This window comes from Chiloscyllium punctatum, chromosome 30 (assembly GCF_047496795.1).
Source record: "Chiloscyllium punctatum isolate Juve2018m chromosome 30, sChiPun1.3, whole genome shotgun sequence".
NCBI lineage: Eukaryota > Metazoa > Chordata > Chondrichthyes > Orectolobiformes > Hemiscylliidae > Chiloscyllium > Chiloscyllium punctatum.
In genome coordinates this window covers 53,372,467-53,396,597 of record NC_092768.1, presented here as the reverse complement: position 1 = coordinate 53,396,597, position 24,131 = coordinate 53,372,467, and the positions used below count along the sequence as shown (strand labels likewise).

General features: G+C 40.6%; 1 protein-coding gene across 1 annotated transcript in view; it reads right to left on the bottom strand.

Annotated features, from left to right (window-relative positions):
• LOC140455522 (complement C4-A-like) overlaps nucleotides 1-24,131 on the bottom strand; it is a 271,191-nt gene that overhangs the window by 165,730 nt on the left and 81,330 nt on the right. Inside the window, exons 14-17 of the mRNA XM_072550468.1 lie at nucleotides 20,696-20,845; nucleotides 15,912-16,038; nucleotides 11,669-11,740; nucleotides 3,939-4,133 (exon numbers count right to left, since the gene is read on the bottom strand). Of these exons, the coding sequence (XP_072406569.1) occupies nucleotides 3,939-4,133; nucleotides 11,669-11,740; nucleotides 15,912-16,038; nucleotides 20,696-20,845 (544 nt within the window). The remainder of the gene's footprint in view (nucleotides 1-3,938; nucleotides 4,134-11,668; nucleotides 11,741-15,911; nucleotides 16,039-20,695; nucleotides 20,846-24,131) is intronic.

Genomic DNA, 24,131 nt, shown 5'->3' with positions numbered 1-24,131 from the left:
GAGAAAGTGAGGACTGCAGATCAGAGCTGAAAATGTGTTGCTGGAAAAGCGCAGCAGGTCAGGCAGCATCCAAGGAACAGGAGAATCGACGTTTCGGGCATAAGCCCTTCTTCAGGAAGGACTTATGCCCGAAACGTCGATTCTCCTGTTCCTTGGATGCTGCCTGACCTGCTGCGCTTTTCCAGCAACACATTTTCAGCTCTGATCTGCAGTCCTCACTTTCTCCTTTACTGTCTGATGCCACCCTTCAAGCACTCCTTGCGATTCTGGATGGTACAAAGTAGAATTTAATTGTCTCATTCCTGAACTGTCCATAACTTCCTTGAATAATTTCAATGTGAGGTTTGACCCTTGATCTGATTCTATCTCTGTGGTAGTCCGTAGCTAGTGAAAAGTTGAAGTAATTCCTCGACAATATAGCTGTGATACTGCATAATGGAACTGCCTGTGGAAATCTAATAGTCACATCCATTATTGTTAACAAATAGTGATTCCCACTTTTTGTTTTAGGTAGGTGCCCTACATAATCAATTAAGACTCTTGTAAAAGGTTCCTCACATGCAGCAATAGGTATTAACGATCCAGGTTTTATTACAGACTGTGGTTTTCCAATTACCTGACATGTATGGCATGTTTGGCAAAATTCAATTTCATCCATGTGCAGTTCCGGCCAGTAAAAATGTTGTTACATGTTAGTTTGACTTTTTCTTACTCCGGAATGACCTCCCCCCTTGGTAGCTCATATGCCACCCACAACTTCTCCTTTCTATAACCCACTGACAAAATGACTTGATGAGCTTCTGTCTATTTCTTATCTGCTTGAATAGGGTAATGGTCTCCATGTCCTCATTAAGACGTCATTTTTTAAGAGATAGTAACATTCAGGGATGCATTCGTATTCTTTTTATATTTTTGCCTTTTGATACAATTGCTTAAATCTTTCTGTGGTAACTCTGTTAATCTATCTGAGCTAAAGATACCTGCATTGCCATCTATCTGCTCCTGGTTTCTGTCAATGATCTGATCAAACAGGATCTCTGCTAATTTCACTTCAACTTTCTCATCTGTATTCTTTGATCTCTCTTGTTTCAACTGGTGACTCTGTGACCTTGTTACCACACATTCAGGAAATAACCAGGACAATATGTCCTGCATTAGTTCAATTCCCTGAGTTTCCTCCGGTGTTTCAACCACAGTAGACAGCACTCCTACCTGAGAACCAGCTACGTCACGAGCAAGGACAAATTATATTCCTGGCGCTCAGAGTTTGTCCGGTACTCCTACCACGATTTCTTCACTCGTCACTGGACACTCTAACCCCACTTTACATAAGAGAGCACTCTTACCTCACTGTGAATTCCCAATACTAGCACCTTTTCTGGCAATAGTCCTTCAGAGGTACATATATCCTCATCTTTTAACATCACAGATTGAGAGGATCCTGTATCTCTTAATGTTGTAACCTCTTTAAATGCTGCTCCTGGCCTATGCGAGTAAACTTTACCTTTGCAGGTATATGGTTTAAGAAGATCTGGCACTTCCTCCTTAACCAACCTCCGACCAGCTTGTACATTCTGGTGCAGCTTCCTAGCCTCCACTGTGCTTTCCATTACGACCCCAACAAAATTCACTGGCTTATCCTGTTTTCCTACATCTGACTTCTTAGTGATTTTCCTAACCTCGCAACACAGTGACTTCATGTGGCCTATTTTATTGCAGTGAAAACACCAGAGCTTTTTAACTTCTCTGTCCCCTTCAAGGGTTAACTTTCTCCCCTGTGGTAAGTTACCCTTATGATCTACACCTCCCTTTCCACGTGAGGATTTCTCTTTTCCCCAGTTTCTATCCCTCATGGATTGAAATTGATTCTGGAAGCCAAACTTTGTTTTATGCACCAGTTCATAATCATCAGCCATTTCAGCTGCCAATCTTGCTGTTTTAACTCTCTGCTCTTCCACATGAGTTCTCACTACTTCAGAATGTTAATGTTTGAACTCCTCCAAAAGAACCATCTCTCTGAGAGTGTTATCGGTTTGCTCTACTTTTAATGCTCTTATCGACCTCACAAAATTATTTTGTTTGATCCTTGCAAACTCAATGTAGGTTTGACCAAGGTCCCTCCTTAGAGTCCTGAAACATTGTGTGTAGGCTTCTGGCACAAGCTCATATGCGTTTGAGATGGTTTTCTTCACCTCCTCAAATACCCCAGATCCCTCCTCTGATGGTGAGGCAAATTCCTCACTAGCTCTACCTACAAGTTTTGTTTGGATCAACAAAACTCACTGGCCACCATATTTGTTTAGCCACCTTTTCAAATGAGATGAAAAAGACTTCCACATCCTTCTTAGCAAATTTAGGCAATGCTTGAATATACTTAAACAGATCCCCACCAGGCCTTTGCCTACTATGATCCTTACTCTCATCCTCACTGAGCCTACCTTCAGCTTTCATTTCTATCCTTTTAAGATGACTTTCCTGTCTAAGTGCCAATTTCTGAAGTTCAATCTCCCTCGCTTTCTCCCTTACCTCCCTCTGTTCTTATTTTTCTCTTTATTCTGCTTTTAATCTAAACTCAAACTGTTTCATTTCTGTTGCCCTTTCCTTGTCTCTTGTCTCTAACTCAAGTTGCTTCATTTTCAATTGAGTTTTAGCCATCTTTATAGTTTCCACCAAATTTAAATTTTGCCGCGTTTATCTCTCCATTCTTCACAGAAGGAGGCAGTTCCAGTTCCAGCATGAGTGCTAATTCCAACACCTTTTCCAAAACCTCCTAAAGTTACTTCTTCCACCCCCAGAAAACTCTTGCTGACTGAAAGAACCATTGCTATCCCAAAGACAATTTAAACTAAACAAATGCAACACCTGGGACAAAAGACACTGACACCTACCACTCTCTGCCTTAAGTCCAGCAACCCTCATCCCAAGTCAGAACTATAGAACAAACGCCACAATGATCCCCTGTCAGTTATGGACCAGGGTCAGACTGCCACAAAACATTACAAGAAAGTAGCCCGCAACCTAACTTTGATATTTTTTTCAGGCAGTTATAGAGTGGATATTCCAGGAGAGATGCAGCTGGTCAAAGCACTTAGTTTTAAACAAAACAGAATTTATTTACAATAATGAAAGAAAGAAAAACAAAAGAGAACAGAATACCAAATAGCTTAAACTGCCCCAAAACCCAACAGATTATGCCAACTTAATGATGCTGTTCCAAATACTTGAAACAATTCTCACAAACACCCCTTGGCACAAAAGGTAAAATTAAACACAGGATCTTACAGGAGAATGTGAGAGAGAGAGAGAGAGATGGCAGCATGGACACCCTCTTCCAGTAAGCTATTTCTTGAACCACCAGCCTCAAACTGACTGATTGTTTTCAGTGAACAGCTAGAATGCTAAAACCAAACCAAACCAAGGGTGAGCTGGGAGAACTGGCCACTCCTCTGTCATTGTACAAGCATTCCTTTTTTTTTAAAGACTTGAAAGCCTTGTGTCTGAGGCAGAATCTGTTAGCTATAATCAAAATGACCCTAAAGTCCCTCCAAAAGCAGACTTTTCAGAATCGCTGCTATTTTTGAAAAAAAAAGCCAAAGATAGTATAACTTTGTCAAAGGAGCATCATCATCACACACTCATTGAGTATATCAGGTATCTCTGATTGCAAAATCCCCAAAATCAACAATGCAAAACAGGATAGTAAACCGGGTGTTGCAGTCAAGTTTTTGGCTTATGTATTGCTTTTTATCTTAGCTATCCCGCCAGAAATGTGCCTTGTTATTTGGGGTTTTTTGACTTACGACCTTATTTACCTGCATCTCTATTGTCAGTGAGTCGTGTGATTGAAATGCATGAACTTTAAAATTGATTTCACTTGCTCTATGAAATCTGATTCCACGTGGTAGAATAAAAAAGGGGCAAAAAAGACGATCACTTACATCGCGCGATCGAATTCGCCTTCAGCGTCTGATTCTTTCGCAGTTCCACTCCATAGATACAGCAGTTCATGAAAACCTGTTGACAATCTGCCTCCTTGACTCGAATTGCTCTCTTCTCACAGCTAAGCTGCATTAGTATCTGAGTGATGCCGTCTGTGCAGCATTTCCGCAGTCTGTGATCTGTGTATTCGTTTACTGCAAATAAAATAAGCAATGGAAAGCAACAATTGGTTATTTGAGCACTTATTATTGCATGCATACAGGAGACAAGTGACTGTATCGTGCAGCTTAGGAGGCTTAACGAAGCAAGTACTGTGTTCCTCATCACGAGATGGCGAACTCTTGTGTCCTCCAAAGAAAGCATAAATTGATCATCTTAATCCTGAAAGAAAATCTGATAATACTCCCTATTGAGGGCATTCTGACTTCTTTTCCAGGGATGGACTCGTTCTTTTTGCCACTGATAATTGTTGAGAATGAAGCTATATTGAGGAATATAAAACTGCAAGCACCCCTGCACCATGCTAGAAAAAGAAATCTGTCCAGAATCAACGAAACATCGACTGGCATCGTTTAATACTGACGCAGGGCGGAATGGTGCAGGTCGAGGTATCAAGTGTTACAGTGACTCAAAACCAGCATACATTACTATCCGATTATGGAGTCCTCTGGCCCAATGTTCGTGTTCAGCACCGTTCAGTCAGAAGTGGGCGACAAGAGCAAGTCAAAGTTCTAGTTTACCACAGAGTTTTGTGATGAACATCTTTCTGAAATGAATCAAAAAATGGTTTAAAAAAGTCTTCTTTGGATATTTAATATTTCATAAATCACCCATGAGGATGGAGTCAAGAAGCAAGCATAGAAATGTTGATCAAAGCTGGGTGTAAGGTCAATCCTAACAGCGGTTAGATTAGTTAGAGTAACATAAATGGAAAATAAGATTTTAGCAGAAATTGTGGGCGGCACGGTGGCACAGTGGTTAGCACTGCTGCCTCACAGCGCCAGAGACCCGGGTTCGATTCCCGCCTCAGGCGACTGACTGTGTGGAGTTTGCACGTTCTCCCCGTGTCTGCGTGGGTTTCCTCCGGGTGCTCCGGTTTCCTCCCACAGTCCAAAGATGTGCAGGTTAGGTGAATTGGCCATGTTAAATTGCCCGTAGTGTTAGGTGAGGGGTAGATGTAGATGAAGGGGTATTGGTGGGTTACGCTTCGGCGGGGCGGTGTGGACTTGTTGGGCCGAAGGGCCTGTTTCCACACTGTAAGTAATCTAATCTAATCTTAAGTGGAAATGCACATACAAAATTTGGAAAAGGTGAGTTCAGAAAAGCGATTCCTAGCAGATTTCTAAATAAAAAGTGTATTATTATTATTCAACAGGTAAATAACATAGAATGTTAAGGAACAAGACCAATAAAAGTTGTTTATATTGATAATAAGGTAGAATTTGAAGATGAATCTAGTACATTATATAAAAAAAACTCATTGAGGTAATTGAGAGTTTTGTAAGAGGATATGAGTGCTCATTTGGATTTTAAACAATTTCTTTTGGCCCAGAAACTGGAGTTGTGATGATTTGAGAAAAGAAAGCGCAAAATTGTTGTGCCAAGCGGTCTGGTCATTTATTTTGAAGAAATCAAATGTTGTAGTTGTATTTTTCAATAAACTGAAATCACAATATTGTCCAGATGCCTCTCTTCCAGCCTCAGTTATTGCATCAGGTGCTCCCGGTGTGGTCTTCTCCACATCGGGGAGACCAAACATAAATTTAGGGAATGGTTTACCAAGCAGCACAGCAGAGGCCGACCAGACCTCCCAGTCACTGCCCCTTTTAATTTCCCCAGCCAGTCCTTTTCAGACATGACCATCCTCGGCCTCCTCCATTGTTACAACAAACCAAACTGGAAATTGGAGGACCAACACCTCATCTTCCGCCTGGCAGCCTACAGCCAGGCGGAAAATGGGAGAACTCAACAGCGAGTTCTCCAATTTCAAATAACCTCCCTTCTCATCCCCCAACTCCCTGCCCAGCCTCTCCCCTTCCCGTCCACTGCTCCCTGCCACCAACTGGATTCATTCCTCCTCTTCACCAATTAGTTTGTACCCTCTACCTGTCTTTAATAAGCCCCACTTCACTACCCTGTCCCAGCCAACCCCTTTATCTGCAGCTCGCCCTACAACCACCCCCCGTCGTGAAGAAAAGTTACACCCGAAACATCGACTTCTCCACCTCCTGATTCAGCCTGTCCCGTTGCGTTCTTCCAGATCCTGCTTAAGGGCCCCCAAATTGGCCCTGCTCCAGTTTAGCACCTTAACCTGTGGACCTCTCCTATCTTTTTCCAGAACGATGTAAAACTAAGAGAGTCATGATCAAAGTCCTCTCTGACTGACACGTCACTCACTTGCCCGGCCTCATTTTCTAAGAGAATGTCCCTTGTTCCACCCCACTGAGTAGGCCCTCTACATATTAATTTATGAATGAAACATTCTTGGGCCCATTTGACAAATTCCACCACAAATTTGATCTTGCAAAGATATTGATTAAGACAAGAGGAACAGATTACAAGGGGAAACTTGCAGGGACAATAAGTGATGGAAAAGATTCTATAGATAAGTGAAGATAAAACAAAAAGACAAGACAAGTGCCAGTGCCTTACGGTCAAGAACAGAGGAAATTATGATGGGAGGTAAAATGGCGGCAGATGACAATTAAATATGTACTGTAGGTCTGCCCTCACAAAATAAGGCATCAAAAAATTAGCAAGAATGCCGACAAACGTAGGATATACTGAGTGGGATTAACTGAAAGAAATCAGTGTAAAGAGGTAAAGGGTAGTCAGGAAATCTCTGTGATTTTAAAGTCGGATAAATCCTCAAGTCCTGATGGTCTACCTCCCACAGCACTCAAGGAAATGACCAAGAAATAATGAATATGCATTCGTGATTGCCTGATAAGATTCTATATACTCTGAAACAAATCCTATTGATCAGAAAGCAGCTAGTGTAGCTCAACCATTTATAAAAGGAGGCAAGGAGAAAGCAGAGGTTCATAGAACTTTAGGCCTAAGGTCTGGAGTGTGGGAAATGACATCGTCTTTTCGAAGTGAGTTCAAAGTCAAGCTTTTGGAAAACAGTGACTGGAACCAAAGCAGAGCAAGCTTTGATTAGATTACTTACAGTGTGGAAACAGGCCCTTCAGCCCAACAAGTCCACGCACCGACCCTCGGAAGAGCAACCCACCCAGACCCATTCCCCTAAATTTACCCCTTCACCTAACATACGGGCAATTTAGCACGGCCAATTCACCTAATCTGCACATCTTTGGAGTGTGGGAGGAAACCGGAGCACCTGGAGGAAACCCACGCAGACACGGGGAGAATGTGCAAACTCCACACAGACAGTCGCCTGAGGCTGGAATCAAACCTGGGACCCTGGTGCTGTGAGGTAGCAGTGCTAACCACTGAGCCAAAAATTTATGCTTGAAAAAGGTACTGATTTATCTTTTGCTATATTATAGCTATTATAGCAGCATGATAGCTCTGGTTACTTCTGGCGCCTACTAGCACCAGGGATTCCGGTCAAATTCCACCCTCGGGTGATTGTCTGAGTAGACATTTGCTTCATGCCTGTTTTGGTTTCCTCCGGATGCTCCGGTTTCCTCCAACAGTCCACATTTGTGTAGGCCATGTTAAATTGCCCATACTGTCAAGGGATGGTGGGTTTGTTTTCCCACTAACCATGGGAAATGCAGGGTTACAGGGATTGGGTAAGGGAAAAGGAATGGGTCTTGTTCTGAGAAGGATCAGTACCCAGTCAATGAGCCAAATAACTTGCTTCCACATTGTAGAGTTTCCACGATTCGGAAGCAGGGGTGGAGGGGCAGGGTGCACAGTTGATGCTGCTTGTTTGGACTTTCTGAAGGGTATGAGTAAGGTTCTACATAAATGTGCATGGAATTGAGTGCAGGGTACTGACATCGATAAAGATTTGGTTGGTCGACAGGAACCAAGTAAACAGGTCTTCCTCTGAATGGCTGGAAGTGAATAATGGTGCATCACATGTGTCAGTGCTCATACCCAAACTGTTCACAATATATATTGATGTTTTACATGAGGGAACTAAACAGACGAACTGTGGAGATGAGTTGTAAGGAAGATGCAGCAAAGCTTCAATGTAGTTTGAACAAGACAAGTGAATGAAATATAACGTAAATAACTGTGTGGTTCTCCACGTAGTTTAAAAAAATATCAGAAGACAGATTGTTGTCTGAATTGCGATAGGTTGGGAAAGAGAGAAGTGTACTTTTCCACTGATCCCTGAAATGAAGCATGCAGTGTTATCGGTGGAGAAGGCAAAAAATGGCCCTTTGGCCACAACATTGAGAGAATTCGAGTCGAGGAGGAGGGATAGATTCATAAAATCATAAACGCAAACATTGCAGAAACACCTCTCTGGTCCATCGAATCTGCATGAAGACAAAAATGACTCTGAAATTGTCCCATTTTCCATTACTTGGCTAATAGCCTTATGAGATTTCAAATGCTCATTCAAATACATTTTGAAGGTTGTGAAGTCTCCTGCCTTAATTGCACTCCTAGCCAATTCTGAATGTCCCTTTCAGCCAATCCCACGGGTACAGTTCCCACCTTCCCCAGAAATGGTCAGTCAGCGAGAATTCCAAAATGCTTTCTCCTGTATCAACCTTTGAACATTAATATGCCCTATTCTCCTATTCCTGAACTCACTAGCATGTGGAAGCATGGAGTAACCCAAATATTTGAGGCTCTGTTCCTTAGTCTCCTGCTGAGCTGCCTGAATTTGAATCCAAGTTCTCATCCCCATTCTACTTGCGCTATTGGCATTTATGTGAGTCACGACCTCTAATCTATCAAATTCCCACTTCAGAATGCCTGGCATATGCTCAATGACATCCGTGACCTCTGCACCACGGAGATAACACACGATGCAGCTGCACAAATATCTGTTGGCTCCCCTAACGAATGAATCCCCTATTACTGTCTTTCCCACTTCCTTTCTGCGCTCGTGAGGCCCCTTGGCTTTGTCTCGAGTCCTTTGATTAACCAATGCCCAAACTGGAATATGGATTTGTGGGCAGGATCCCGGAGACATTCTGCACTTCCTGTCTGAGTAGTTCAGACGGCTGGTCCACTGCATTTTTTTCCATGAGACTTTTGAGCTCTGGTCTGACTACTTCTCGAAATGTGCAATTCCATGTACCTGTCAATCTCACAGATGTGGCAGAACACCTACAGCTGTTGTTGGATCTTCGAAGCACAGAGCTCTCAAGTTTCTGCGCTTTGGATCATTTCTACACATGAGATCACCGAGGACCCCGGTTGGACATATGCCTTTTCTTATATGACTAATCTCAGATTGCATTTGGGTGACTTTAACATGAAAGCTGAAATGGCCTGTTGATATTTCTAAGATTCTCTTTCTGCTCCCTCACTTCTCTTTCATGCTTTGAATCAACTTTGCTGAATGGTTCTCCATTATTTATTATAGCTTTCCCTCACTGAAGTGAGTTCAACATTTGAATATATTCTGCAATAAGAGATTTCTTCAAAATTAGTCGTGTTTAAGATATATTTATGATTCTTGTCTCGTGCATCAGTGAAACATTGAGTCACACAACAAAGTAGACGCCCTTCCATCCATTAAGTCACCATAGAGCCATACAGCTGTACAACATGGTAACAGACCATTCACGCATCACGACTAAAAATCTTAAATGTATCTAGTCCCATTTTCCATATCCCTTCAAACCCTTCCTATTCATATACCCATCCAGATGCCTTTTAAATGTTGTAATTGTACCAGCCTCCACCACTTCCTCTGGAAACAAATTCTATACACATACCACCCTCTGCATGAAGAAGTTGCTCCTTATACCCCTTTTAAATCTTTACCTTAAATTTGTGCCCTTGAATTCTGGACCCCCCACCCCCACCCCAGGGAAAAGACCAAGGCTATTGACCCTATCCTCGTCCCTTATGATATTGTAAACCTCTGTAAGGTCCCACCCACCAGCCTCTAACTCTCCAGGGAAAATATCCCCAGCCTTATCAGCCTCTTCCTAAGCTCAAACCCTCCAACCCTGGCAATATCCTTGTTGATCTTTTCTGAACCCTTTCAGGTATCACAACATCCTTCCTATAGGAGGGAGACCAGAATTGCACACAATATTCCAAAACTGGCCTCATCAATGTCCTGTACAACTACAACATGACCTCGCAACTCCGATACTCAATGCATTGACCAATAAAGGCAAGCATCCCAACTGCCTTCTTCATTGTCCTGTCTACCTGGCACTAAATCTAAACTAGTCCCATTTTCTAACATGATACCTATAACATTGAATGTTAGAACATTACAAGAGGGCATCCAAATACTATTCAAAGGTCGTAAGATTACTTGTTTTAACTCCTCTTATAGACATTCCAGGATTCCAGCAAGGTCTGTTTTGTTTCCTCAAATCCCCTCTAACTCTCTTGTTCTTAAAGTTAAAGATATGGCTTGTTGTTATTGAGCCTTAACTAAGGAGAACAGCTGCTTTCTATTCACCCAGTCCATGTCTCCATTAATCGCATAAATTTCTATCACAGACAAAGTCAAATTACCAATTTCCAAAGGAAATAACATGAGTTTCTCCAGCCATTCTTCATTGATTAATACACTTCAAGCAACATTCTCCTCATATGTGGAGGCCAGAACTGAATATAATTCTCCAACTGTGTCTTAAACAAAGTCATGAACAGTGCCAACAAAACCTTCCTGCTGCTATAATCTTCACCTCAGTTAATAAAGATTAGTGACTTGTTGGCCTTCTAAGCTACCTTTTTCAACTGACCTACTATCTTCAGGGATTTGTGGACGACACCTACTCATCATCCCCCCCCCCTTTCCAACATACTCATCTACATCATTAGTATATTTTGCAAACAATAAGGGACACCCCACTGATTCCTATGGTACACCACAGAACATTGGCCTTGAGTCACACAAATTGCCTTCTATCACCATAGTCTGTCTCTTGCCATTAAGCCAACTTTGGGTCCAATTTACCCTGGATCCTGTGGTGTGTTTACTCCCCTTGTCAGTTTCTCATGTAGGTGCTCATCAAAGACTTTGCTGAAATCCATATAAGCTATATCAACAGTAATACACTAATTTACACATTTGGTCACCTCCTCGAAAAATTAATTCAAATCTGTCAAGTCATGATGACAATGCTGATCAATTATCTGCCAAAATGAGGATTAAATATTTCCTTTAGGCTTTTCTCCAATAGTTTCTGTGTTCAACTCAAGTTCCATGGTTACCTATTATGCTATTTCTGACTTCTGCACACTATCATATTTCATCCTCAAACTTCACTTTTCGAAAGAAAATGCTGCAGTGTCATATGTATAACATTTCCGTTTTGATGTCAGCCTTATGAATCAGATCTATTTTATCCTACCCTTTGCCAATGCATTCATGCATTTTTTTATAATATTATTTAACTTGCAACGATGCTGTATATTGAAGGGCCCATTCCTGGGCTGTACACTCCTTCGTTCTATGTCCCATACATCGTGGATCGGTATCATTCATGTATTAAAAACAGTTGGTAACACTGATGGAAAAGGTTGACATTTAGGCAATATTTGAAGCAAGTGTGATTAATAGAGACCACTGGTGGAAATTTCCAGATTGTTCTTTCCAACTCACATTTTCCAGCAAATTGCCGCTGCAGATTTAGTTCCCTCCTCATTCTCCTGATCTCGTTACCGCAAGAGTATTCTGAAAAAAATCGAACAAAAGCAAATTCCAACTCAAAGTTGTGCAACAGTGAATAACATAAATTTTTGAACTTTTATTCGTTTGAGAACCATGATTCAAACTGGACAATTATCCTTACTTTCCAGTTTTTATGTCCGTATGCTATCCAGAAAAGAAAGCTTAATATCAACTTCTGTCACTTGTTTGCAAACTGAAGCATTTTCTTATGCCCCTCTCCCCCCACATCCCCACGGATCCTAGATCACGATCCTCTGTTCATCCCTTTCCTCTTGCACACTCTTGATTTCAGCTATGTCAACCCGATTAACTACAATTTATATTTCTTGTCCCCTGAAGTCTGAAATTTCATTCTCAAACCTCTTTAACTCGCATACCTATATTGGGACTGCCATACTATATTGATGTGTGCCTGTATAACACTAACTAGTTAGTAGACGATAGTAGCTTGCATATGGAATCAGATAGATATGAACAGATGCGAAAATGGTGACATGAAGCTGTTTAATAGAATCTTAATTTCTGGTGAATAATCACCACCACAGACACTGTGATGATGCACTGGTGAGGTCGCAAGTGGACTACTCTGTACTGTACTGGTCATCGCTCCAATGGAAGGATATTAATGTTCTGGAAGGAGTTCAGAAAATGTTTACTGAACAAATATCTGGAATAAGTGGATTGCCTTATGAATTTTTGAAGGGTTGGAGATTACACAATTGAAATATGTAACAACCTGATAGGACTTGAGAAAGTGGATGTTAAAAAGATGCTCATCTCGTGGGAGAATCCACAACTAGGCCTCATAGTTTAAAAAAAAGGGGCCAGCCATTTAAGTCAGCTCTGAGGAAAATTAGTTTTTTCTTTCGTGGCTTTGCGAAACCTTGGAATTCCTTTCTCGAAAAGCCGACGCATGTAGAATTACGAAATATTTTTAAAAAACAGAAGTGGACAGATTCTTCAACAGAGCAGAATGAAAGATTATCAGAGATAGACAGGAATGGAGTGTTGAGGTTAACTCAGATCCGCCATTATGTTAGTGAATGCTGGAGCAAATATAAAGAATGGAGCAGCCTATGCGTGTTTGCTGCTCATACATTCGAATGATATTCAGGAAAGCACTGCTGAACTAAATTAAATGAAATTTACCGGAAACTCCGATTCGAGAGCAACAGTAGGCTGTTTTAAGCCTTTGTGATTCTTTATATTTCCTTGTATCATTCTATGCCAGTCGATGCATAACTATCTTACTGTCCAACCATCACTAGCATCCATGCCAGATGTCCTGGCTAATGGTTTGCCATCACAGCTTCAAAGCTCACCAAAACACATGGCAAAAATTAAATTATGTCAACAAACCTGAAAATAGATATGTTTCAATCTAACAATTCAGACCATTAAAAATAATCACTGACTGCTTCAAAATTTCTGCTTCTTCAGTGTCCTTGTACAGAATGAGGTTTGGCATCATTGCCTGGTCTGCCCTGCCTGCGAGTTCAGGCTTACAATAAAGTCTTTTACTATTACTCTATACTCTTTTACTCTATAAATTAGCAGTATAAGAAATAATCATGAAATGTAAAAGATAGATCTTGGCTTGTGAACATCTAGCTAAAGAACAAAGAGAAGAAAATAATCTTATATTGTGCTCATTATTTTCCATCACCATCTACCTTTATGAATGGACATCTATCTAACTGTTCAATTTCATACTTTCATAGTAATAGAAGCTGGAGTAGGCTATTTTCCCATTGAGCCTGCTCCACCAATCATTAAGATCATGGCTGATCGATCCACTGTCTCAGCTCCTCTATCTGCATTATCCTCATAACCCTCAATTCCCCGACCAATTAAAAAACCCATCCAACTGTGTTGTGAATATATTTAATGAAGCTCTCCTTGGGCAAAGAATTCCACAAGTTGACTTACTCTCTGGGAAAAGCAATTCATTTCTCATCTCTGTCCTAAATCTACTTCCCTAATCTTGAGGCCATGACCCCTAGTCCAACACTCACCCACCAGCAGAAACAACTTGTCTGCCTCTATCTTATCTATCCATTTCATAAATTTATATGCTTCGACAAGATTCCCTCTTATTCAGCTAAATTCTAGCAAGTACAGTCCCATGTGGCTCAATCTCTCCTCATAGCGTAACCACGTCATCTCCGCAATCAACCTGGTGAACCTCCTTTGCACCGTCTCCAAAGCCAGGGGACCAGAACTGTGCACAATACTCCAGGTGCGGCCTCACCAACACCTTGTACAATTGCTGCGGATCCTCCCTGCTCTTCAATTCAGTCTCTTGAGGCAATGAAAGCCAAAATTCCATTTGCCTTCCTGATTACCTGTTGCACCTGCAAATCAACTTTTAGCATTTTGTGTACGAGCACTCTGAAGTTCCTCCGCACAACAGTATGCTGCAATCTTTCACCATTTAAATAACACTCTGACCGACTATTTTGACTTCCAAAGTCAATAGCCGCACATTTACCAACATTATACTCCATCTGACAGACCCCCATTGCCCACGCACTTCACCTGCCCATGCACTTAAATCTCTCTGCAGACCCCCAACTTTCTCTGCATAGTTTGCAATTCCAATCAATTTAGCGTCAGCAGCAAATTTGGATACACTACACTACACTTAGTGTCCTTTTCCAAATCATTTATATATATATATCATAATCAGTTGCAGGCCCAACACTGACCCCTGCAGCAAACTGTTCACCACTGATCTCCAACCAGAGAAATGTCCATTTATCCCAACTTTCTCTTTGTAATGGTTACCCAATCCTCTATCCATACTAGTGCATTCACTTCAACTCCATGCATTCTTATGTTATTAACAAGTCTTTTATGTGGCACCTTATTGAATGCCTTCTGGAAATCCAAACACACAATATCCACCTACTCCCCTCCATCTACCATGCTTGTTACATCCTCAAAGAACTCCAGTAAGCTTGTCAAACACAACTTTCCCTTCCTGAATCCATTAAAAATCATGCAACACCAGGTTATAGTCCAACAGGTTTATTTGGAAGCACTAGCTTTCAGAGCGCTGCTTCTTCATTAGGTGGTTATGGAATATAAGATCATACAACACTGAATTTATAGCAATAGATTACAGTGTGTTGCCACTGAAATGATATACTGAAAAAAAAGGGATTCTTTGTTAAGTCTTTCATCTTTCCAATGACCATTATAGTTTTAGTTCTTTCATATGTAAATCCCAGAACATGTTTAAAGTTACATCCTCAAGTTAGTGTTAACAACAGCTCCCATCTCAGCTCAGATACTGCATTGAAGGTGTGAAGTTAATGCATGTCTGTGTCCCAATGTTCAGACTGCTTTATACTATAACCTGGTGTTGTGCGATTTTTAACTTTGTCCATCCCAGTCCAACACCAACACCTCCAAATCCTTCCTGAATCCATGCTGTGTTTGCCTGATGGAACCCTTTTCATCCAGATATCTCATCATTTCTTCTTTGATCATAGCTTCCAGCACTTTCCAAATACAGATGTTAAGCTAACTGGCCTAGAATTACCGACTTGTTGCTTAGAGACCTTTTTAAACTGCAGTGTGACGTTTGCTGTCCTCCAGTCTGCCAGGATCTGGCCAGAATCCAGTGAATTTAAGTAAATTACCACTTCTGCCCTTTTGTTCAGCACTCTGGGAAGCATTCTATCAGGACCAGGAGACTTATCTACCTTTAGGCCCTCAAATTTGCTCAACACTATCTCTTTGATGATAACAACTGAATTGAGGTCCTCATCTCCCATCGTATCCTTAGCGTCATTCTTTAGCATGTTAGACACATCTTCCATTGTGAAGATAGACACATTCAGCAATACCCAATATTACTTCCCCTTCTTCATCTTGCGGGAGACCTATGTCCACTTTAGCTACCCTTTCCCATTTTATATGTTTAAGAAAACTTTTCCTACCTGTTTTTTATATTCCTATGCTAATTTATTTGCCACTGGCAGTTTGACTGTGAATCTACCTGCATTATCCATTGTGCACCATTTCCAGACATCGAACTTTCTATCTTTCTCCCAATTTTTGCTGATTGGTCAGTCTTTCAGACAGCCTTAGCTATGGACAGAGCAGTCATTTACACATTCTCCATTTATCAATTTTAAAATAATCTTTAATGTGGTGCGAGATTTACCGTGTCTAATAGAGGCTACTTGCACATCAGAGATAAAACTCAGTCCAGCATCCCTGAAAACACCAACGCTGTTAACTCCACCTCCATAGAAACATCCCAGATCATAAGCATTCATCGCTTCAAATGCCTATACAAAGATTAAAAAAAGAAAGTCATGCACTAAATACTTAATATCAACTACTGCTAAAATCTCATTCCGTATATGATAATTTATTAAATTAAGACATTAAATTAATCAAGGTTCTCGCACTTTTCAATACACTGGGCAACTTTTCAACTGCTAATATTGGAGTATGATTTTCAATCCTGAGGATGATGAAACATTGTAAAAGCTCTCACAAACTGCTATGTGGTTGATGGTGAGATTATCTGAAATGGTAGGTCTCTTTCTTGAGAAAAGAAATGTCACCAAGACACCAAGGTAAACACATTTGGAAATGCAGTATAAAATTTTGTGTCAACTTGAACATGTGAGTGTGGCTTTTATAAACCAATATCCTTAAGTAGTCCTTCCTTAGAGATAACTGATTGCTGTGCCCAGAAGTCGGGACTGTTCCAGTTGAAATAGTAATGTAGCGATCATCACGATTTTTCCCACTTTTTCTCATTTTCAGTTTGGAAACTCCATCAGTTGGAGTTGAGAATTAAACTTTGAATTTTTGAAGAGCATCTTGTTTTTTTTTCAAACAGAGGAGAGAATAAAAGTCTGATGGTTATTGTTAGAATCTGCCTTGAAAAGATAATGCAGTTAAATTTCTACTCTGAGAATACTGCAGACAGTCCAGCCCCAAGACATTGTTGTGCTCAGGTACATGCTGCTGGTCAGATGGCGATTGGCTTAACAGAGAGAGGAACAGTTCCGTTCAGCCCAGCCATAGACAGTGATTAAAAAAAAGGGGAAACAAGACTGAACTGGCTCTGACTAAGTTTTGGTACAGGAAGCAGTTTTACATTAGAAGATTCTTGAAGTTTTATTTTTATTTTGTTCTGTTTAGCTACGCGCCAGTTACTGACTTAGAATGTAGAACTTTACAGCACAGGAATGGACCATTCGGCACACGATGGTTGCTGAACGTGACACCATATAAAAACTAATCCCTTCTGCCTGTCCTTGGTCCATATGCCACTAGTCCTTGCATATTTGTGTACTTATGTGCATGGCTGGTAGTGCATTCCAGACTCCTACTATTCTCTGTGTAAAAAAACTTTCTCCTCACACCTTCTTTGAACTTTACTCCTCTTACCTTAAAGACATGTCCCCTAGTATTGGACATTTCAACTCTGGGAAAAGAATTCAGATGGTCAAACGTACCTGGTGGTGGCAACTGTTCGTCTCATGAGACCATGGATTTACGCCTGGGAAGTCTTGCTTCAAATCTATCTGTGCATCTCCTAATTTTATAGACTTCAATCATGTCTTCCATCAGGCCCCACCAGTCCAGAGAAAACAACCTGTGATTTTCTAGCCTTTCTTTACAGCTCGTACCATGTAATCCAGGCAGTACTGTGATAAACCTCTTCTGCACCCTCTCCAAAGCCTTCACATCTTTCCTGTAATGTGGCAACCAGAACTGAATGCAATACTCTAAGTGTGGCCTGACCAAAGTCTTATAAAGCTTCAACCTTACATTCCAACTCTTGCACTCAGTTTCCCAAACAATGAGGCAAGCATGCCGTTCGCTTTCTTTATCTACTTACACGGCCACTTTCAGGGAGCTATGGACTTGAACCCCAAGATGCCTCTGTACATCAATACTGTTCAGGGTCCTGCCATTAACTATATACTTTTCCTTAACACTTTAACAAAGTGCCACACTTCACATTTACTTGGATTAAACTCCATCTTCCATTTTTCTGCCCATATATGCAACTAATCTTTATCCCATTTTATCCTTTGACAACCATCTATACTATTCACCACTCCATTGATCTTTCTATTGTTTGCAAACTTACTAACCCACCCATCAACATTTTCATTTTATATATATCACAAACAGCAAAGCTCCCAATATGGATCCCTACAGAATACCACTAGTAACGGACCTCCAGCCTGAAGAACACTTTTCTACCACCACTCCCTATCTTCTATGGGTGAGCTGATTCTAAATTCATGTGGCCAAGTCACCATGGATTCAGTGCATCTAAGTCCTCTGTGTGTGCCTTGTCGAAGGCCTTACTAAAATCCAAGTAGGCAACATCGACTGCTCTACTCTGACGGATCACCTTTGTCACCTCCTTGAAAAATTCAATCAAGTCAGTGAGACATGACCTGCCTTGCACGAAGCATTGCTGACTGTTGCTAATTAGGACATGTTTTCCCAAATGTGCATAAATCCTAGCCCTAAGCATTACTTGCAATAGCTCCCAAGCACTGATGTGAGACTTACCGGTGTCTAGTTCAGTGGATTATCCCTATTTCCCTTCTAGAGTGAGTACTGATGCAAATACTCATTTAGGATCTCACCCACATCCCCTGCATTCAAACACAAGTTCCCTCCTTTATCCTTGAGTGGTCCTGTCTTCTTCTGGTTTATCCTGCTGTTTTTTTAAAGGTATCTACAGAATGTTTTAGGATTCTCTTTAATCCTACTTGCCAAGATCATTTTATGGCTCTCCTAATTCTCTGCTTGAGCTTTACCATGCTTTCTTTATATTCCTCATGGGCCCTGTCTGATTTTAACTTCCTAAGCATTACACCGGCACGGTGGCTCAGTGGTTAGCCCTGCTGCCTCACAGCGCCAGGGACCCAGATTCAATTCCAGCCTCGAGCAACTGTCTGTGTGGAGTTTACACATTCTCCCTGTGTCTGTGTGGGGTTCCTCCAGGTGATCTTGAATCATCCCACAGTTCAAAGTATTACAGGTTTCATGGATTGAGCATGTTAGAGTGTCCAGGGAAGTGAAGGTCTTGCGATATGCAGAATTATACAGAATGCGGCTCAGAGTGGGTGTGGACTTGATGGGCCGAATGGCCTGCTTCTGCCCAGTAAAGATTCTATCTAAATATCTGCGATCTAAGCTCAATCACATGTCAACATTAACCCCCACTTACAGACCAAAAGGTAAAGGGATAAATTAAAAATTAAAATAAACAAATCATGATATGCTTGTTTGATAACTCTTTCAGTGATGACTATCAGGCCTTCAGAAAGTCCTTTGATGATGGGCTGTATTAAAAGCACGTAGGATTATATCCCTTGCTTAAATTCGAAAGCCAACACAAAAAACTTCAACAGATCTCTGGAAATATTTGACCTATTACTTACAGAATGGATTATTTTCTCAGAACTTGCATCATAAGAATTCCTACAGTGTGGAAACAGGCTATTTGGCCTGATGGTGGAACTGAACCTGTGTCGCTGGTGCTGTGATAGTTTGCCTAACTAGATTGCCTAATAGTTAATGGGTGGCATGTTTCAGTTACAATAAATGGTTAATCTGTGTTGAAGTTATAAGCATGCTGTCCAAGAACTCTGAGCTGTAAAATATGTTGAAGGAAATCTGTGCAGTTTTGTGGTCAGTGAACCTTTTGAGATCACTGTGATTTGAATCCAGTGATAATGAGGTTGATTTGATTTTTCCTGCAATCCCTGTGTTGTAACAACAATCACACTGAAACTCGTGACTGACACATTACCCCAGGGCTAACTATAGGATTGTGGGAAATTTCAAAGCCAGCTCATGGGACATGACTGTCATTTGACTTCGTGCTCTAAAGTCTACAGACTCAACTTTACAAACAAGCACTTTCCATTATAACCCCTGCATCCAGATTATCCCACTTATTTTTGATTCATTTCGGCCTGTTTGGTACCTTTTTGTCTTGTACTTTATATTTTGCATCATATATTCAAAACATTTATATAATACAATTCACGTACCTTTTGTGCCTATTCTTCATATCTTTATTACATGCTCTTTCAGCCTGAAACCATTGCAGTGTTAGCTACCTAGACTTTAAGCTTATCACAAGCATTCTTGTTATTTGTTCAAAATACCCCCTCCCCCCTCCACCTCACACAACATGAGAAACTTAAGCATCTTAATCAAATGGAACTGAAAAGTCATTTGTATTTTATTTCTTTGCTTCATTTGTTTCATTATGCAGTGAGCTCTGGATATTTTTACTTTTTTTAACCCATCGTGAGACTGTACCTTAATCGTACCAGAACTATTGACCAGTTAAAGGCTGCATATTCATCAATTACAATTTTGCATACCTTTTGTTGTTGCAATTTACACAGGCATTATCTGATCTCAGCCCATTCAATTTGAATTTCAAATAATTAGCGTCACATTCTCTGACTGGACTATTCTTAAACATTTTAATACCCAGAAAACTGCTCCTTGAACTTATCTGGATGACACCATATTTTTTTTTAAAAACTCTACAATTCCTCAGAAAATGCTGGTACTCAAATGATGCAGAATTGAAATGCATTTGTATCCATTTTTGCTCAAGATATTCTGTGGGCAGATTTCTACCCCCTCCTATACACGTCATTGGGACAACAACTCCGGATCTTTTGTGCCTAACAACAATGTCTGACGATCTCCCACATATCTCCAGTTTTCGAGCCAGGCAGTTCTGTACCGCAGTAGTGATGCCCTTGACAAGAGCATCAGGGAAACAATACAAATGGGTTCCAAGATCCATATTCATGTTCGAAAAGTAATTCACCCATTCAACTAACCAACTTTCTTTGCTTATATGATTGTTTTGTATTTTGATTGCAAAACAACAGGAAAGGTACAGAAATGAAAGATGACAAGCACAAGTTGTACCTTGCGGACTGTGAGTTTATTCTTGTTGTTTAGGATGTACATTGATGAATCAACAGCAACAAAAGACACATTTGCTGCATCGTTGGTAGAGAATTGCAGGTCAAATGAATCACCTGGTCCGTAGGGAACATCACGTTCCGTTATTTCTATCTGTAAAAGTTTAATTTAATCAGAATAGATCAACCAACCTTTCATTTGTCAAAAGCACAAACATATGGAAAACGCATTCACTGTAATGTCTTTTCACCTTCATGCATAGGAAGTCTTTACTAATCTTGATAAGAATTCTAAATTATGCTTGATTCATGTTTCAAGCAGATGTGAATAGAATCATAAGTTCTTAACAATGCCACAGTTGCCACATTTTTTTGGAAAAAAGATGTTATGATATTAAATGAGCAAAATACAACCATTTGCTATATAGGTACTTTTGCATATAAGCATGGGCAGGAGAGAAAATCAATAATGTAGAACAATGTAAGACATCATAGCAGAGAGGAATGAGCATGCTGCTTTTGAGCTCTGAGTCTCATAATGTTCAAATAAGCAATTATCCATGACCATAAATATGTCTCAAAGAAATTTTAATTACATTTAGCATAGTGTCTCCATAATCCAAAGATAGGAATTGCATTTAAAAATCGTTAGCTATTCCCTCTAGTCTTTTAATTGTTGTTCCCCTTCTGTTAACCTCTGTAGCTGGCTGTGAAGTCAAGGCAGATAACGCATTTTCTATCAGCAGATATCTTCATGCAAAATAAGAAAACCCATCAGTGAAAATCGTCTGTCGTTTTCCGTTGTTGAGCAAATGAAAATGGTCACCAAAAATAAAAAGCAATGCAAAGGATCAAAACCTGCAATTAAAACAAGCTATAGCTGGCATCATTTTCAGCAACTGGGGTGAGAAAAATTAGTTAAACTTTCAAGTTGGTGACTCTTCATCAGAACTAAAAAAAAGAAACGTGAAATATCTAACTCATTTTAAATGAGTACAGAGGGAGGGAAGAGTGGTAAGGACAAAATTGCATGCACAATGTCATTTAGATTAGATTCTCGACAGTGCAGAAACAGGCCCTTTGGCCCACCAAGTCCACATCAACCCTCTGAAGAGTAACACACCCAGACCCATTGCCCTCTGACTAATGCACCTAACACTACAGGCAATTTAGCATGGCCAATTCACCTAATCTGCACAACTTTGGACTATGGGAGGACACCAATGCAGACATGGGAAGCGTGTGCAAACTCCACACAGACAATCACCTGAGATTGGAATCGAACCTGGGACCCTGGTGCTATGAGGCAACAGTGCTAACCGCTGAAACACCATGCTGCCCATTTTTTAAATGTTAGAAATGGCTAAGCTTTTCATTATTTCATGCATTTCCATGAGACATTGATGTAAGTATGAGACAACATTGCTTGCCTATCTGAACTTTAGAGGGTTAAAAAGAGATCGGCAGGTAGGACAAGTCCGGACAAGTCATGGGGACAGTGCTGAGCTGGGAGTTTAGAACTAGGGTGAGGTGGGGGAAGGGGAAATGAGGAAACTGTTGAAGTCTCACTGCTATTATTCCTGATGAAGGGCTTTTGCCCGAAACGTCAATTTCGAAGCTCCTTGGATGCTGCCTGAACTGCTGTGCTCTTCCAGCACCACTAATCCAGTATCTGAACTTTACCTGAGTGGCTTAATAAGGCATTTGAGAGTGCTGTCAATCAAAATGCTGTACTTCCAGAGCCACATGTCATCTCAGCTCAGTAAGACAGGCAGATTTCCTTTCTTAAGGCCATTGGTCAACCGAGTACATTCATAGAACAATCTAAAATATCATAATTATTCTATTTCTGAGAAGTTTTTAATTCACGTGAATTAAAATTAAATTCTACTCAGTGCCTTGAGGCAATTTTATTCCATACCCTCAGGGATGTAACAGAGGGGCCTGGGTTAAAGTCCAATTATCACTCCAACAGCATGTCCTCCCAAATTAAGACTGATATCCAAGGGCCAAGCAGAAGCTGGCATACTTCTACGTGACCTCCTGCTGACCTGCACTGGAACAGGGTCAAAGGCTGACAGCAGAGGGCCCAAATTGGGAGGCAGGAGTTAAAATACAACGAACTTGATATTCACATTCCCAGCATTTGCAATATTTTACTTTTACAGGGCTGCTTTCTCCTTGATTGATTTAGTTTTTCTTCCAATGTAAATCAATTAATATTAAAGTAGCATTTCTCCAGGAAGACTATCTGAAGAGGGAAATGTGTCTTTGTTCTTCAAAAGGGGCAGCAAATGCTGTGGGATCATTCTGGAAGTTGAATGACAGTGCATAAGTCGGTATTTCTCAGTCCATTCTGTCTGATTAAATTTGGGTTGTCTTCAGTTGCAAGGCGATCTTGCCATATTTTATTGAAATCATGAGGGGCAGTTTTCAGCAATCTTTATAATGCATATTTTTGTGGGGTGATAGCATTAAATTTGAAAATATTGTCATTAATGTGCATAAAGCAGAATCCAAAACTGGAAGCTAAGCTTCTTGGACTTTGAAGTACATTGGATTGGAAAACAGGTAGAATGGATTAAGTTTCACTTGGCATCAGCAATCTTAATTGGAAAATGTTAGCTCCATTGCTATCTATCAAAATCAGGCTTCACAAAAAAAAGTTTCAAAAACTCAAGTGAGGAAATTTTAAACTCTAATTGGACAGTGTAATTGGCTAGGCACCCAAGCAAGGCCAGGCCTTCATTTTAATGTATGAGGATGAAGTACAGCTGTGAAAATCCCACAGTGGAGAATATTATACAGGCAAACAAAGGATTGTTGGGAGGGGCGGGGAAGCAAAAATCAACTACTTTGATGTTTCCATCCTTGGAGAGGCGAGGAACATGAACATTTAGTTTTTCTTTTTGTGATTCTTCTCATGCACATTTATGTGGTGGGTTCCAAGTGCCAGAGAGTTTATAATTTCTTGTGTGAGTAAGAAAGGTAAATATTGTCCTTTAATGTCCAAGCATCACATCTCAGCAGGGTGTTTAAAAAGGCGTTTGGCATACTCGCCTTTGTTGGTCAATCCTTTGAGTGTAGGAGTTGAGAAGTCATGTTGAGGTTGGACAGGACATTGGTGAGGTCTCTTCTGGAATATTGTGCACAATTCTGGTTTTCCAGTTATAGGGGTATATTGGTAAGTGGAAGAGGGTTCAGAAGAGACTTATCAAGGTATTTCCAGTTTTGGTGGTTTTGAATTGGAAAGAAAGACTGCATAGGCTGGGATTTTTTTTCACTGGAGCGTAGGAGGTTGAGTGGCACCTTTTCAGAAGTTTATAAGATTATGAGCGATGTAGATAAAATTAATGGTATTTGTCTTTGCCCAATAATGAGAGCAAGGGAAGACTGCAGATGTTGAAGAGTCAGAATCGAAAAGTCTGGCCCTGGAAAAG